Source organism: Euleptes europaea, chromosome 5 (assembly GCF_029931775.1).
Source record: "Euleptes europaea isolate rEulEur1 chromosome 5, rEulEur1.hap1, whole genome shotgun sequence".
Lineage (NCBI taxonomy): Eukaryota > Metazoa > Chordata > Lepidosauria > Squamata > Sphaerodactylidae > Euleptes > Euleptes europaea.
In genome coordinates this window covers 16721669-16739822 of record NC_079316.1, presented here as the reverse complement: position 1 = coordinate 16739822, position 18154 = coordinate 16721669, and the positions used below count along the sequence as shown (strand labels likewise).

Below are 18154 nucleotides of genomic sequence, written 5' to 3'. Positions count from 1 at the left end.
GTTCCTGATGACACCAAATTATTCCCCCTCCATTAACACTTACTCTATAGCAAAATGCTTGTCCATATTCATCTTTCTTTCGAGATGAGTAATTTCTCTCCACCTTTGGGGGCTTTCTCGATGCTGTGCTTGCAGGGAATCGTGGCATTATGACTGTTGTGAGCAGATGAGCAGTACAGACAAATTGTTTTATCCTCTTCAGGAGGCTTCCGGCCTCTTGGCTGCCTTACACAATAGCTGTCAGATTGCTAAAGCTATACGGTATAGATTGTGAACTGTAATTTCTCACAGTTTATCTGTAGCGGTTTTTGAATTTCTTCATCGACTTGTCCGACAAGGAACCTCAGCTGATAACAAAGGATTCTGGGTAGGGTTGCCAGCTCCAAGTTGGGAAATACCTGGAGATTTGGGGGGAGGAGCCTGGGAAGGGCGGGGTTTGGAGAGGAGAGGGACTTCAGTGCCATAGAGTCCAAGTGCCAAAGCGGCCATTTTCTCCAGGTGAACAGATCTCTATCGGCTGGAGATCAGTTGTAATAGCGGGAGGTCTCCAGCCACCACATGGAGGTTGGCAACCCTAATTGGGGGGCATATTGTAAAACCACATGCTTGGTTCATGCAGAGGGACAGGTGAGATCTGTGTACTAGGGTTGCCAGGTCCCTCTTCACCACTGGCGGGAGGTTTTTGGGGTGGAGTCTGAGGAGGGCGGGGTTTGGGTGGGGGAGGGACTTCAATGCCATAGAATCCAATTGCCAAAGCGGCCATTTTCTCCAGTTGAACTGATCTCTGTTGGCTGGAGATCAGTTGTAATAGCAGGAGATCTCCAGCTAGTACCTGGAAGTTGGCAACCCTACTGTGTACCTCAAATGAACTGAGAATATACCGTAGAACATGGGTCCCCAGCATTTTTTGAGCCTGTGGACACATTTGGAATTTGGACATGGCATGATTGGTACAGCGACAAAACGATTGCCACAAAATGGCTGCCACAGGAGGCGGAGCCAGCCACAAAAATGATTGCCAAAGGTGAACTTCAGTAACATAGTGCAGATCCTTGTGCTGTGGCAGCTGCTGCTGCCAAAACAACATTTAAAAAAATCTGCACAGCTAATGAAATCTCCAACTGTCAATCAGAAGCCGTGCTGGTGAAAAGCTTACTGGCCCCGCACACTTCCTAAAGACACTTGGCAGGTGCCAGAAAAGTTGATGGTGGACCCTGCGTTGGGGACCTTTGCCATAGAACATTCTCAACACTCCACATAGGTTGTCAACCTCCAGTTGCTAGATGGAGATCTCCTGCTATTACAACTGATCTTCAGCCGATAAGAGATCAGTTTACCTGGAGAAAAGGGCCACTTTGGCAGCTGGACTCTATGGCATTGAGGTCGCACCCCTCTCCAAACCTCTCCTCCTCAGGCTCCACCCCCAAAACCTCCCGCAAGTGGTGAAGAGGGACCTGGCAACCCTAACTCCACAACACCTGCCCATGGAGGTGGAAAGATATGCTTTGGTGTTCACCATTCTTGGTCTTCTTACTGCAACCCTCATAACTAGGGTTGCCAGCTCCGGGTTGGGAAATACCTGGAGATTTTGGGGGTGGAACTTGAGGAGGGCAGGGTTTGGAGAGGGGGAAACTTCAATGCCATAGAGCCCAATTGCCAATTGGCCATTTTCTCCTGGGGAATTGATCTCTATCGGCTGGAGATCAGTTGTAATAGCAGGAGATCTCCTGCCACCACCTGGAGGTTGGCAACCCTACTCATAACAAGCTCTGGTTCCTTGGAACACAGTTTGAAAACTACTTGCTCTAAGCAATGAAACATTCTGCAGGGGGATTAGCAAAACAATTGTTCTTGTATAAACAAGATCATGATTATCTAAATATTGACTCGGTATTCTAGTTATACCATACTACGATCATTATATTGTCATTACTCTCTTGTCCCCTGCCTCCCCGCCTGCCCCCTTCTTCCCCTTCCCCTTACTTTCCTTTCTAAAAAAATGCCCAGTTGTTTGGGATTGCTAGGCAGCTCCACGATGCAGATTTTGGGAGAAGTCAGTGAGAATTTTTTAAGTTGTGATGTATGTATGGTAGATTTGCTCTCCAGAGCACCCCTATCCAGTGGGACCTGAAGATCTCCCATGATTACAGCCAGGGCTGGCATCGGCATACCCTGAGGTGGGGCATAGGGTTGCCAACCTCCAGGTACTAGCTGGAGATCTCCTGCTGTTACTACTGATTTCCAGCCGATAGAGATCAGTTCACCTGGAGAAAATGGCCGCTTTGGCAATTGGGGGGGGGATTCACGAGCCCGCAGCATGCGCACACAATAATGTCCCTTCTGGGTTGAACCCAGAAGCAATGGGAACACTCTAGCATGGAAACCATAGAGTTTTTGGCAGAATGTACTAGAGCATCCCCATCAAAGCCGGAGGTTTTTTTGAGGGATGTGCTAGAGGGTCCCTATCGCTTCTGGGTTTACCCTGAAAAGGGACATTAGGATGAGAGCGGCTGAAGACTTTCCCCCCATTTTTCTGGTGGAGGTATTGGGAAATTTACGGGACATTTTGGAGGACACAGAAAAATTGCATGAGTGAAACACTATTTAAGACAAGGTTTTACTCAAAATATGTAGTATGAACATTTAGAGCAGAACATAAGGTTGCCAGGTCCCTCTTCACCACCGGCGGGAGGTTTTTGGGGTGGAGCCTGAGGAGGGAGGGGGGACTTCATTGCCATAGAGTCCAATTGCAAAAGCGGCCATTTTCTCCAGGTGAACTGATCTCTATTGGCTGGAGATCAGTTGTAATAGCAGGAGTTCTCCAGCTAGTATCTGGACGTTAATCAAGAGTATGCAGTCACTATGGCAACCCTACGCGCACATGAATCATCCCCCCCCCCCTTAGCCGGTCTGCTTCCTCTGCCAGTCAGCTGGTGGGGTGGGTGGGCGGGCAGGCCTGTTAATTGGCAAGCAATTGCCCGCCAGTAACAGGCATCTGGCAACCCGAATGATGCCCAATGCATCAGCATTCCTGGTGGCCGTGGAAGTGGCACACCTAGCTGCACCCACTACCCAGCATTATTAGGGAAAGGGCAGGCAGTGTGGGCAGCTGTGACTGCAGGTGATGGGAGAGCATGCAAGTGCACAAAGAAAGGATGCACAGCAGGTGGGGGCATCTGGGTGGGTGGGCAAGAAGGGGGGGACTAGCAGTGGGCATAGGTGGGACCCTTAAAACCCTGTGCTTTCGGTGTGACTTTGTTAAGATTAATTGTAGTTGGATTAGAAACTCTAGGGTGTAAAGTGCTGTCAAGTCGCAGCCGACTTATGGTGACCCCTTATGGGGTTTTCAAGGCAAGAGACTAACAGAGGTGGTTTGCCAGTGCCTTCCTCTGTATAACAACCCTGGTATCCCTTGGTGGTCTCCCACCCAAATACTAATCAGGGCTGACCCTGCTTAGCTTCTGAGATCTGACGAGATCAGGCTAGCCTGGGCCATCCAGGTCAGGGCATAGGATGTAATGCAAATCTCAGAAAACTGTGAGGCATTTATGAACATGAAGAATAAATAATGCTTACAGCCTTAATGATTCAACGTGTATGCTTCAAAATAAGTGGCACTTAGTCAAATGCAACACACTTCCTGATATTATGGGCTCAGGATCACAGCCTTAATCTTGCTAGTAAAAATTAACAAGGAGTGTGTTTGTTGGATTACATTATTCCCAAGGCTCATTAAAAACACTTAATACCTGCTGATTTGTTTTTAATAAAGCTCAGGCCATGATCTGCATCTGGATTTTAATATTCTGTAAAGGAATTACGAAGTAAATAAGGAATGCACATTCCTTTATTTAATTCAATCAAGGATATTGTCAGTAAACATTCAATAGCACGCTCATTTAATTGCCGGGTAGAAAGCGTCTTTCATTCCATAAAGAAAGGAACAATTTTGTCATTGTGCTCTTAATTTTAAAACCACCTCTCGTCTTGAAACAAAACACTGGGCTGGTAGAAAATACCTCAATCTTATTTGTATGGGATGAGTTTCCTCCCCTTATTTATTCTATTAGTGTTCTGTGGGAAGCGCGAATCCTCCAAGTAGTGATTGTGTTCATCAAACAACTTTGTGCGTTTCGGGACCGTCCCAGTTTGTGTCATTGCATTAAAGGGCATAGCCGATGAAATCGCTGGCTTGTAATGTACAAGCGATTGGATTAACTTGTCTATTTTGCGCCTTCTGTGTGAAGACTTATTGGAGATAAAGTGGAAAAGATTAAATCCAAAGAGTTGACCTTTTGACTATTATTCCTCTTGCAAAAAGCTCGCAAGTCTTTAACATAAGCCCACCACACTTGAAACATGGGTGTATATGCTCGATTTGGTACAAAAATAGACTGCAGATGGCGGATGTCATTTGTTTAACACTGGTCTCCTACTATTTTTTAATAGATATGCGCTCTGTACTCTCCCCTAAGCTGCTTGAGCACTCTGGGTGGGATCCAATGATGTGCTCAAACACTTCCACATGTGCTGTCTAGATGTCTCTTGTAACCTGTTGCTCATCTTGCTGCACATTCTGAACGGTCACTTAACTTTCAGGATGTGATAGGGGAGGGGCCATGGCTCAGTGGCAGAGCATCTGCTTGGCATGTAGAAGGTCCCAGGTTCAATCCTTGGCATCTCCAGTTAAAGGCAAGTAGGTGATGTGAAAGACCTCTGCCTGAGACCCTGGAGAGCTGCTGCCAGTCTGAGTGGACAATACTGACTTTGATGGACCAAGGGTCTGATTCAGCGTCAGCTCCATGTGTTCATGGAGTGCAGCGGGAAGAGGAGCTCAGATATATTGCTCATTTCTCACGAGCAGATGCAGGCCATGTGGAAGGCAAATATACCTTTTTTTAAAAAATGTGACAGGGGCCCTTTTTAGGCATTGCATTTCTGGTGCTCCTCTCTCACATACCAGGTAAGCGGGCAAGGGGCAATCGTCTCAGCACATGCAATCACCATTTTTGTTTGAAAAGGGCAACACACGTATTTTGCAGCAGCAGCAAACACACCCCCAAATCCAGTTTTCAGGGAGTATGCACCGAAGCAGCAAAATGCACACGTTGCCCTTTTCAGATCAAATGGTGATTGAGCCCTCTGTGTGTTGCCTGCCTGCTCCAGGACGTGAGAAAGGAGCACCAGAAATATAATGCCAGAAAAGGGTGATATGCCTGGAAAGGGTACTAGTGGTTATTCATAATAAAATAGCCCCCCTGCTAAGGAGGCTTACAAATCTGCATCGTATAGACAAGACAAAAGGTAAGGAAACACAAATAAGTAGTGGAGTAGATCTCATCCAGCAGTGATGTTCTTATGACCTGCTTGAATTGGCTCACAACTATCAAATAAAACCAAGCAGACAAATAAAACAATAAAGCAAGCATTATAAAATACCAATGAAAACTGCCAAGAAAAGCAAGCCAGGGCATTAAAGCTCGAAAAACCAAGAAGTCTGAAATGATGCAGATAACACAGCCCTCAGGGTAGAAGAATACCATGAAATAGCTAAAAATAAAAGATGGAACCCTTTACTTAAAAGCCTGGGTAAAGAGAAACCTGAAGGAAATGAAAGTAGGTATCAGGAGAGCTTCAAGGGGGACATCATTCCGAAGATAAGGTGCCACAACTGAAAAAGCCCTGCTTCCTCCCTTACCTCTGCAAGAAGTAGGGTTGCCACCAGCAGGAGGTTTTGGGGTGGGGGGAGCCTGAGGAGGGTGGGGTTTGGGGAGGGGAGGGACTTCAATGCCATAGAGTCCAATCGCCAAAGCAGCCATTTTCTCCAGGTGAACTGATCTCTATCGGCTGGAGATCAGTTGTAATAGCAGGAGATCTCCAGCTAGTACCTGGAGGTTGGCTACCCTATTTCCTGCCCTACAACTTTCCTTTCTCACTGGCCTGTCCATGCAACAAAGCATCTCCATGTTCACCTTAGATATATTATTTTTTATGCTAACCCAAATGTATCCACTGAGCTTCCCTAACCCTGCAAACCACTCCTTGTCCCCCTTCTTCCGCCTCATAATTCCCACTGCCTTCTCCTTTTCTGCACCTACCTTCTGAGAATTATTTATTCACATTCCAATACCAAAACCTTTAATGGCATAAATATTTATATTATACAGTCCTTCTTTCTCACTGAGACTTCCCAAAACTGCCTATGGTTGCAGGCCTGGCAACCATATCTCTCTTCTTTCCTTCTCTTTTTTTCTGCCCTTTCCTTCCTTCCCTTCCCATAGAGGCCAATTGCCAAAGCGGCCATTTTCTCCAGGTGAACTGATCTCTATCTGCTGGAGATCAGTTGTAATAGCAGGAGATCTCCAGTTACTACCTGGAGGTTGGCAAAATTAACCGGGTTTGATTCCCTTGACCTCCACATGAAGCCTGCTGGGTGACCTTGGGCCAGTCACAATTCTCTCAGAACTCTCTCAGCCCACACAAATGCAAGCAATGGCAAACCACCTCTGAACATCTCTTGCCTTGAAAACTCTACGGGGTCGCCATAAGTCAGCTGTGACTTGACAGCGCACACACATAGCTTGGAGCCACTGGAGGATTTCTGCAAATGGAAGGGAAGGACAATTTTTGCTGACTTCCATTTCCTGTTGCAGACCTCTGGCTCCTCCCTCACGCTACTCCTAGGGTCCCTGTCCCCACCGGATGCTCCATTTTGAGGAGCAATTTGAGATGTAGCAGAATGGGAAGGTGAGGAAGTCCCACTCTAGGGGGGGAAATCTCATCTGCAGAAATTACTAGGGGATCCAAGCATATATTATGGCTGGATTCCAGGTCTCACTTTAGAAAAACAACCACAGCTTTTTGTTATTATGGGGGGGGGGGAGAAATCAATCTGTTAATCCAAGTTTTTGTTGTTGTTTTTTCTTTTCCTCATCAGGGATTTGATAGAGCTGCCCACAAAAGAAGACAGAGAGATTGCGACCAAGCTCTTTGTTCAATGGTCATCCTACGGCCTCGAAGATGTCCAGCTCGTAAATTACTCTGTCCTGCTTGACCTGCCGGGCTCTTCTCCAAACACAGTGACTCTGACAAGCACCGAGGAATGTTTTTTTCCTAGTGGACAGCTCTGTAACAAAGAGACCCCAAAGCTTCATAGTCAAGACCTCCTGTACTCCTATGCTGCCTACTCTGCCAAAGGAACTCTCACGGTAATGTGACCATTTGTCTCTGTCATTTTGGGGAGAAAGGGAGACCGAAACTGCTTCCATCTTGGTTCAATCCAACGGAAATCCTGCAAAAAATGTGTTTGTTTGCTGGGCTAGAAACAAGCTGCATAAAAATGCGAAGGCGCATGCCTCCAATCTCGGTGTGGGTCATCTGTAAGACCAATTCGCTTGGGCAGCCCATTCCTGAGCCTTCGGCGGCTGGGGACGGTGGGGCTGAGGCACCGCCGCAGCGCCTCCAAAGCTGTTCCCCGCCCCCTGAAAGGCTTTAGGAAGCCTTTTGTGGGCTTTTAATATTTTAAGTGGGGCATTTCCCAACTTGAAAGCAGTGAGGCTGTACCAGCAAAACGCTGGCACAGCAGCACTATTCTCACCGATGGCATACCGGGCAGAAAGGGGACAGGAAACTGCCAACTGGCAGCTATGCCCCTGGCATGCCTCTGGCACGCCCCCCAGGATGTCGGCACGGGGCTTTGCACCGGTGGGACGCCTGTGGAAGGCCCAGCTGGCTTCTCTGGGTGGAGAATTGCATCCGGGTCCCTCTGCCAGCCTCCACGCCACCCTGGATGGCGTAAGTGGCATGGGAGCCAGCAGACGGGGCTCCCTGGAGGCTCAGGAATGGGCTGTTAGGTCATTTAAAACAGAGGTGTAACACTGCATTTTTTGCTGAGTGGAAGATGGCTGCTTGTTTCAAGCCCATGCAGATAGGATAATTTTAATTTCTAAAATTATGTTCTTATGAAACAGCCCTTTTTGGGAAGGGGGGGGGGTCTCAGGAAATTAAATAGCGGGAAATAGGCTTTATATGTTTGATACATTAATATACCTCCTTTCTGGTGTCAGATTCAGGATAGTTTGCAATGGAAAATAACACACAAGGAGGTTCCCCCCCCCGTGCATTAACATTGGAGTGGTGGACTCTGATCTGGAGAACTGGGTTTGATTCCCCACTCCTCCACATGAGCGGCGGAGGCTAATATGGTGAACTGGATTTGTTTCCCCACTCCTCCACTGAAGCCTGCTGGGTGACCTTGGGCCAGTCACAGCTCTCTTTGAGCTCTCTCAGCTCCACCTACCTCACAGGGTGTCTGTTGTGGGGAGGGGAAGGGAAGGTGATTGTAAGCCGGTTTGAGTCTCCCTTAAGTGGTAGAGAAAGTCGGCATATAAAAACCAACTCTTCTTCTTCTTCTTCTTCAAGGTAGCACTGATTTAATGTTCTTTTCCTTAACAAAATGTTTTGCTAATGTTTTGTCGTTCCTTTTTATTTTGTTGAAACTGTCTTCTAATTAAGTGAAAAGCTGCATCCCCCCCCAAAAAAAATATTTAGCAACTAAAGAGTTGATTTTAAACAAATTAAGACAAGACCCATTGATAATTAGTATTGAAATAATCCAAGTATTTCCAGATATTTCTCCTCTTGCTCTGCAAAACAGGCAAAATTTAAGGTTTTTAACTGTTAGGCTGAGAAACAATTAGATTGCTTACAGATGGGGGTTTCCTCTTCAGATTCACTTTTAAGATAAAAGGAGTAACCCAAACGATGAGAACAACCGAGGAAGTCAAGGATCTAGTGCTAAATTTGACGTTTGAAGTGAAATTAAAATGAATAAAATAAAGATTTTTTTTTCTGTCAATGTTAATGGTTTCGATGAACCATCAAAGAGACATAGATTCTTCTATAAATGAAAGAAAGAAAAAGCAAACATTATCTTAATTCAAGAAACACATATGAAACAAAGTCATGGCCATCATCTTCTACAATTTCCTAAATTGGGAACAGTATATGTGACATTGGTTTAGGTAAGAGTAAAAGACTTGCAATTTACATTAATCAGGTGCAGTTTAAAGTAATTGATGTTCAAGATCAGTGGTTCCCAAAGTGGGCAGTATCACCCCCTGGGGAGCAATGGGATTACCTGGGGGGCACTAAGAGGGAAGGGGCAGCAGGGGGCACTAGAGGGGGGCTTCAACTGTGCTGTTGGATAGGTTAGGGGGCACTGGGGTTGAGTTTGTGGGACCAAGACGGTGGCCCAAAAAGTTTGGGAACCACTGTTCTAGATGATCCCTCGGGAACATTTTTGTGTATTAAGGGGCTTTGGGGCAGAATATAATGCAATAGAGTCCACCCTCCAGAGGAGTTATGGATGGATGGATAGATAGATAATTTATTTACGGCCCTTAGCCAGATAAAACAAGATAAAACACGAAACATGGACTAATAAATTCTTACAAGCAAAAAAATACAGTCTGAGTCTTATAACACTTAAAAAGAAAATTACAACCGAGACACATCTGTCAATTGCGCTAAGAGGCTGTTCTATAGCGTCGAATTTTCATTGCTGCCATGCAAAATTTCGCAACCTGAAGAGAGATTGAGGGATTATCCCCTTGTAGGAGCCGTCTCAATCCTTTCTCCTGCCCTGTCAGGTCCCATTCTCGATAAGAGGGACTCAATAAACCTCGAACTGGGTAATGTATAAAAACTGCAGTTCAGGAGAGCATGCTCAATAGTTTCTGAGCCCCCTGATTTGCAGGGGCAGAATCTCTCCTCCCAGGGTAACTTCTTAAATTTCCCCTCTAGCATAGCAGAAGGTAAGGCTGCACATCTGGCTAGGGTAAAGGCCCTTCTATAATTATTTATCTCTAAATAGTGGAGATAGGCTGTATTTAGAATGGAGGGATGCCATGAATAGAGGCGCCCTTGCTAAATCTGCTTGTCTCTCTATGTCTTTAATCCTTTGGGATATAATTAATTTAGCTTGTTCCCACCCTAACTGAAGTAGTGCTAGGGGTGTAAAACCCAAGTTATTTAATTTGTCTTCTATGGCTATCACCCATTTTGACCTAAAGGTGTCACAAAGGATCAGTGGGAGAAGACCCTTAGGGTTGAAGTTAATTTTTAGCCAGAGATAAATCGAGGACAGGACAATCCTTGCCTCCACCTTCACCATGCCAGTTTCTAAATGGATCAAAGCATTTGGAACACATCTTGCCAATTGTAGGGCAGCCGTAAGGAACTTGGATTGGACACGCTCAATGGGAGTAAGACAAGAGGGTGGAGAATCGAGTTGTGTTCCACATAGCATTTGTGCTAGGGTTTTCGCCTGATAAAGTTTAAGTGCTGCTGGAATATAATGTGCCCCTTTGGTCCGGAGGAAATTGATTATTAATCGAGCTGAACTTTCCCCCACATTGGCTACCTGGAGATCTCTAGGTCCCACCTGGAGGCTGGCAACCCTAGCTGTTTTGTACTTCCCTGTTGTCAGATGAGTATTCCTTTCATCTGGGCACATGTGTAACTCCCACGAGACTGCACACATATGATGCTCCCTACTCCTGCTGTTTAGCATTTATTTATTGCGAGGAGCAGAACAGAGTGCAAAAATGACACAGTCCAAGCCCAGAGGCTTTGTAATTTACATTTATTCGACAGAACAGGAGGTTGGGGAGAGGGAGATGTATAAGCACCCACACCTGCTGTAGGAGAACGTGTGTTCCAAATACCTGTAGGCCTCCAGAGCTGAAGTTCCATCTGTTAAGCACACTGTATAATTAAACATAGCCACCTATAAATGTACAGAGAATTACCACTTTCTGTCGAGCCAAAGTCCTACCACTTCAATTTACTCAATGATGTATTTCTACCTTCTGAACTAACACCCTGATCTCAACAGTCTAAGGAGCTGTGGCAGCTTGTGGAGCAGCTGCTGCAGTAAGAACATTGGTACTCTTCCGTATAATTTTTAGTCCTGTTAGAGAACTAAAGTGGTGTAATGGTTAGAGTGTTGGATTAGGATCTGGGAGATGCCGGTTCAAATCCCCACCGTGACATGGAAACTCACCGGGTGACTTGGGCCAGTCATCTCCTTTCCGTCCAACTAACCTCACAAGGTTGTTGTTTTGAGGGTAAAACAGAGGAAGGGAGAATGACATTGTTACCTGCTTTGGATCCCTACCGGGTGGGGTGGGGGGAAGAGGGATATAAATAGACACCTTAGAAAAGCCCACTGGTGGTGGAACATGCATCAAGTTGCAGCTGAGATATGATGACCCTGTAGGGTTTCCAAGGCAAGAGACAAACAGAGGTGATTTGCCATTGCCTGCCTCTGCGTAGTGACTCTGGTTGTCTCTAGCCCAAGTACTAACCATGGCCAAACCTAGGCTATCCAGATCAGAGCAGAAAAGGCTACTACATTGTATCAAACGTACTGTAACAGAAGTGGGTCTGGGGCAATGTAAAAATATTTAAACAAGGATAGAGAAGGAAAATAGGGCTACACCAAGCAATGTTGAATTATAACTAATTACTGCTGAATTATAAAGGTAAAGGTCCCCTGTGCAAGCACCGGGTCATTCCTGACCCATGGGGTGATGTCACATCCCGACGTTTCCAAGGCAGACTTTGTTTGGGGGTGGTTTGCCAGTGCCTTCCCCAGTCATCTTCCCTTTACCCCCAGCAAGCTGGGTACTCATTTGACCGACCTCGGAAGGATGGAAGGCTGAGTCAACCTCGAGCTGGCTACCTGAAACCAACTTCCGTCGGGATCGAACTCAGGTCGTGAGCAGAGCTTTTGACTGCAGTACTGCAGCTTAACACTCTGCGCCATGAGGCTCCTACTGCTGAATTACTGCCGAATTAAAACTAATAATGAAGACAATGCATTATCCTGGATTGAACAGAGATCTGGGATTCCTATCTCACTATCCAGTTGGGTGGCTGGTTGGCAGTTGGGCTGGGCAAGCCAATGGAAAGGGGCTTCGCTTGCTCTTTCCCTCTCCTTCTGCCAATAATAGCTGGAGTATATAGGAAAATATTTCTCACTTCATGCTCCCAGAATGCCCCCTGTCCTGCTAATCAGTCTAGCAGAAAGCTTAAGATGATCAAGCCTGCAGTCAGGAGCTCCATGGAGACTTCTTCTTTATGACTTGAGAGGACTGTAGTTATGCCAGCTGTACCTGCCCCCTCAGTACACCCAACATGAGGCATTAAGGGTTGGACTCTGCGACTCCACTTGGTGGCAAGCAGAGCCCTCCTCTGAGTTGGGAAAAACCTGGAATTTTTGGGAGCAGAACCTGAGAAGGGCGGAATTTGGTGAGGGGAGGGATTTCATAGAGTCCAATGGCCGAAGCAGCTATTTTCTCCAGGGAAACTGATCTCTGTCGGCTGGAGAACAGTTGTAATAGCAGGAGATCTCCAGCTAGTACCTGGAGGTTGGCAACCCTACCTCTGAGTCAAACCACCTTCCTCCAGAAGAGGCTCATCCTTCCTGGTATAGTGGTTAGGAGCGGCGGACTCTAATCGGGAGAACAGGGTTGGTTTCCCCACTCTTACACATGTAGCCAGCTGGGTGACCTTGGGCTAGTCACAGTTCTCTTAGAGCTCTCGCAGCCCCACCTACCTCACAAGGTGTCTGTTGTGGGGAGGGGAAGGGAAGGTGATTGTAAGCCGGTTTTTGACTTCTTAAAAGGTAGAGAAAATCAGGGTATAAAAACCAACTCCTCCTCCTAGTCCTCCTCCTTCTAGAAGAAGAGGCTCATCCAGTGTAAATCAATGCAATTCATTATAAATGCTGCACATGTCTATTGTCTTTCATCTTGGTCCATTTCTGTACCATATGCTTGTTTTAAATGATGCTTGTATCATGTCTCTACCAATAGTGGGTTGCCAACGCAGTAGCTCGAGTCTTTGTACTTTTTTTGGTACTTTTAAAAATGTAATAAACCTGCTGCAGGGTCGGAGATTATAGTGTTGTGATGGTGATACAATCATTTTGTTCCATGAGGAATTGTCCCTCGCCGGCCCCAAGATCAATAGAATCAGGGCATATTTGACTGAAAATGTCATTTAATTTGTTTAATATGCATCAGGCTTCTTCTCCTTTTTAAAGAAAAAATGATCAAGATTGTACTTTTTTATTGAAATGGAAGCAGAGCCGTACCATAAAGAACAGATGAACGTGCTTCTCTTCAAGATGACTTTGAGAGAATAGCTTGTAACAATGGTGCTGAAAATCCATCCCTTCTGTTACAGTGAATACATTCGAAACACATGGTACAATGGCTGTCACATAATGTGCTTTAGCCACCTTTTCACTCGCGCCGGATGACTGAAACATGGTGAAAAGGGGATTTTCTGCACACTAAATTGGTACTTGAAGTACTGATTTTGGCAAGTTAATACCTAATATCACTGCTTTAAGCTTACCAGTGACCTGTGTGATATTTGCAGGCATGCCTCAGGCGATTTTCAAAAATGAAATCCAAACACATTTGAAATTCACTTTGAATGCTGCTAATTTACAAAGTTTGCACTTCAAGGAAATTAGGATCAGCTTTGGCACTGTAAGGCTGCAATCCTAAAAATATTTTTTTCCTGGGGGTTGTTGTTGTCCGTAGATTACATATGGGGTATATGACAAACCCCTCTGCCCTATGAATTGTCGTTGTAAAAAAAAACCCTGTTTTTTGCTTCCCTCAAATCTTATTTAAGCAGGCATTTAAAAATAAATAAATACAGGAAACACAGTATACAGGTAACTGTATAAATAAATAATATACTGTATACTGTATAAATAAATACAGGTAACACATTCCAGGGATGGAAAGTGCATTTCCAAAAGAATGTGTGTGCAGTTTCGAAAAATTAAACTCATGCAAAAGTTGCATTACATAAGAACATAAGAAAGGCCCTGCTGGATCAGACCAAGGCCCATCAAGTCCAGCAGTCTGTTCACACAGTGGCCAACCAGGTGCCTCTAGGAAGCCCACAAACAAGACGACTGCAGCAGCACCCTCCTGCCTGTGTTCCACCGCACCCAAAATAATAGGCATGCTCCTCTGATACTAGAGAGAATAGCTATGCAGCATGACTAGTATCCATTCTAACTAATAGCCATGAATACCCCTCTCCTCCATGAATATGTCCACTCCCCTCTTAAAGCCCTCCAAGCTGGCAGCCATCACCACATCCTGGGGCAGGGAGTTCCACAATTTAACTATGGGTTGTGTGAAAAAATACTTCCTTTTATCTGTTTTGAATCTCTCACCGTCCAGCTTTAGCAGATGGCCCCGTGTTCTAGTATTATGGGAGGGGGAGAAAAACCTCTCCCTGTCCACTCTCTCCAAACCATGCATAATTTTATAGACCTCTGTCATGTCTCCCCTTAGCATTATGTTGGTTGTTTCCATCCCATGGAAATTTGCTGCGGGTGGTAGAATTTTTCCCCATGGAGTTCAACTTTCTTGCATCTTCTCTCCCACTGTAGCTGAATATAACCGCCATCCTGCTTCTGAGAGACGAGGGACACCCATGAACAACAGTAAGGAAGAGCTGGAGAGTTATGGCAAGGGGGGGGGATAAATAAGCCCTTGGGTTGCCAACTCTGGGTTGGGAAATTCCTGGACATTTATAGGTGGTGCCTAAAGAGGATAGAATTTGGAGGAGAAGAAGAGTGAGCTGGGACTAGCCCAAGGTCACCCAGCTGGCTTCCTGTGTAGGAGTAGGGAAACCAACCCGGTTCACCAGATTAGCCTCCACCACCCATGTTGAGGAGTGGGGAATCAAACCTGGTTCTCCAGATTAAAGTCCACCACTCCAAACCACCGCTCTTAACCACTACACCATGCTGGGAAGGAACCTCAGCTGGATAAAAGGCCATAGGAACCACCTGCCAAAGCAGCCATTTTCCCCAGGGGAACTGTTCTCTTGTTGTCTGGACATCATTTGCAACTCCTGATTGGTTCTGCCTGCCTTGCCTGTCACAGCCCAGCCGTCGCAACAAAACAAGTGGTTGCGATGCTATAGTACGGCCGCTTGGGATGCCGATGCGCTTGTGTCCTCAGAAACCCAGCTGCGTGGTCTTTTTTCCTGCCAGCCGGTCATTGACGAAAACCCTTTAGGGAGTAGGCCAGCTGCGCCATAGTTACACTGGTAGGTGTCCGCGGCAGCATGGGCAGCCCTTTGGACGCCACTTCCCATTATGTGTATCATTGATTCTTCCCTGCTGCTGCCTTTTTTCCCTTCACTCGACCTACCAGCAGAGAGCTGTTAATGGCCAGGTGAGCTGCGGCGCTCCTTTTGGTTTTGACAACGTTATGTGTAGGACAGCAGCATTTTGCTTCTTTGAAAGCCTGTCATGTCCATTCATCTTCCGTCCATTCCTGTATCTGAGCTGTCCAATTTGTGCTTTCTAGTAACAATCGAAGCAGCATTTGTAGTACATGAAATGGTCTCCTTTAAAAAAAAAAAAAAAAAACACACACTTAGTAAAAGTGATGGATGGGTCTGTTCGTGAAGCTTCTTTGTAATTCATGGCATGCTGGGGGAAGTGACACCGTTTACCCTATTATAATGACAGCTGGGGTCAGTGTTCGGTTCGGAGGAGAGCGGACCTTTCCATTGGAAATGCACCGTGCGATGACTATCTGAATGATTTATCATATCCCAGGCCACGGTGACATTTACAGTGTTATGTTTATGACTAGAAACTAAAGCCGCAATTGGTAATTTAATCATAATGTTAAATGCTGGTTATGCTTCACTCCGCGGTCATTCTGGAACATGCCGCTGCATTCTACTGAATGTTCTGCAGCTGATTTTGCAGCAGGGCACTGAAGTGATATGGTTGCCAACCTCCAGGTACTCAGCAAACTAGAAACAGCACTTCACAAAGCTAGACACAATGATTATAAAGTAGTGGTATTTAATAACATATCCACCACTGATAGTATGTAGGCAAAAACAGCCAGTGTTGGTCCCTGAAGAAGGCGTTAATCGCTGAAACAGAAAGTTCACCGGGCTTCTGTTGAGAACAACTGCACTACTGAATTGCTACTCTCAAGAAGCATATCTGTGGAAGAAAGGGAGGTTGGCACCCCCTTGCATGGACTTACCTATAATACTGTTATTTGTTTGTAACAAGGCATAGTCCTCTCTTTGGCGTTACTTTTAAGGCAATAATTAACAACACATGTTTTTGCCTACATACTATCAGTGGTGGATATGTTATTAAATACCACTACTTTATAATCATTGTATCTAGCTTTGTGAAGTGCTGTTTCTAGTTTGCTGAGTATCCTACAGCACGCTAACCTTTGTTTACCACACAAATCTCCAGGTACTAGCTGGAGATCTCCTGCTGTTACAACTGATCTCCAGACGATAGAGATCGGTTCCCCTGGAGAAAATGGCCACTTGGGCAATTGGACTTTATGGCATTGAAGTCCCTCCGCTCCCCAAACCCTGTCCTCCTCAGCCTCCGCTCCCAAAATCTCCAGGTATTTCCCAACCCAGAGCTGGCAACCCTACAAAGTGCCCATTTTGAGTCCTCATCCGATTATTATCCTGATCTCCTTTATCAATGTGCTTCGGGAAGACTACAAGGCTCTTCCCACATTTCATCCTCCCAACAACCCTGTGAAGTAGGTTAGGCTGAAAGAGAGTGACTACCCCAAGATCATGGTGGTCTGTGGATTCGAACACAAGCTTCCCAAATCCTAGTCTCAATTTTTAACCAGTATGCTATACTCTATTGGGGTGGTGGTTGGCATAGGGTTGCCCATCTCTAGGTAAAGCCTAGTGATCTTCTGGAATTACAATTGATCTCCAGATTATACTGATCAGTTCTCCTGGAGAAAATGGCTGCTTTGGAGGGTGGCCTCTAAACCCTGCTGAGGTCCTTCCTGGAGCTGGCAACTATAGTGTTATTTTTAAATTTAATTTCTCTTACATAATTACACTGCCAAAATCTCCAGGTATTTTTCCAACCTGGAGCTGGCAACCCTATGTTGCCTACTAGCAGTGGTATTTTTATTTATTTCAACCTGAGTTTCCCAGATCCTAGTCCAATGATCTAACTAGGGGTGTCAAGCATGTCTGCAAACCAGATCCAACCCCTTGAGATAGGGTTGCCAGGTCCCTCTTCAACACTGATAGGAGGTTTGGGGGGCAGAGCCTGAGGAGGGTGGGATTTGGGGAGGGGAGGGACTTCAATGCCATAGAGTCCAATTGCCAAAGTGGCCAGGGGATCTGATCTCCATCTGCTGGAGATCAGTTGTAATAGCAGGAGATCTCCAGGATGCCCCAGGATGTGGTGATGGCTGCCAGCTTGGAGGGCTTTAAGAAGGGAGTGGACATATTCATGGAGGAGAGGGGTATTCATGGCTGTTAGTTAGAATGGATACTAGTCATGCTGCATACCTATTCTCTCTAGTATCAGAGGAGCATGCCTATTATTTTGGGTGCGGTGGAACGCAGGCAGGATGGTGCTGCTGCAGTCGTCTTGTTTGTGGCTTCCTAGAGGCACCTGGTTGGCCCCTGTGTGAACAGATTGCTGGACTTGATGGGCCTTGGTCTGATCCAGCAGGGCCTTTCTTATGTTCTTATGAGGTTGGCTACCCTACTGTGAGAGCTCTTATCCAGTTTGTGAGCCAGCTACTCCCCCCCCCCATATCAATCTGGGCTAGCCAGGCATCTTCCGGCCTGACCAAGTGACATTTATGTCATATCCAGCCCTCACAATCATTGAGTTTGACACCCCTGATCTAAACATTACACCACACTGGTTGTCAGAGATTTACTGCCTCTGCATATGGAAATTCCCTTTAGTTGCAATGAGTAGTTGTCATTGATGGATCTCTCTTCCCTGAATCTAATTCCCTTTTAAAGCCATCTGTGCTCGTAGTCATTGCTGCGTCCACTGGCAGTGACTTTCACAATTTAATCACCCTCTTCCCTTCGTCTGTCTGAACCTTCTTCTTATCTTACTGTTTCTCTGACTCAAAGGTCTCGACCAGATCAAAATCCAACCCTTTTACAGCCAATCCCCACGGCTAAACATCTAGTGACTGTTAAGGTGGTTTTCTAGATCTGTCTGAAATCTATGGGGAGGGGCCGTGGCTCAGTGGTAGAGCCTCTGCTTGGCATGCAGAAG

The 18154-nt window shown here is 45.9% G+C and overlaps 1 protein-coding gene across 1 annotated transcript in view; it reads left to right on the top strand.

Annotated features, from left to right (window-relative positions):
- NAALADL2 (N-acetylated alpha-linked acidic dipeptidase like 2) overlaps positions 1 to 18154 on the top strand; it is a 438734-nt gene that overhangs the window by 74946 nt on the left and 345634 nt on the right. Inside the window, exon 2 of the mRNA XM_056850172.1 lies at positions 6938 to 7208. Within this exon, the coding sequence (XP_056706150.1) occupies positions 6938 to 7208 (271 nt within the window). The remainder of the gene's footprint in view (positions 1 to 6937; positions 7209 to 18154) is intronic.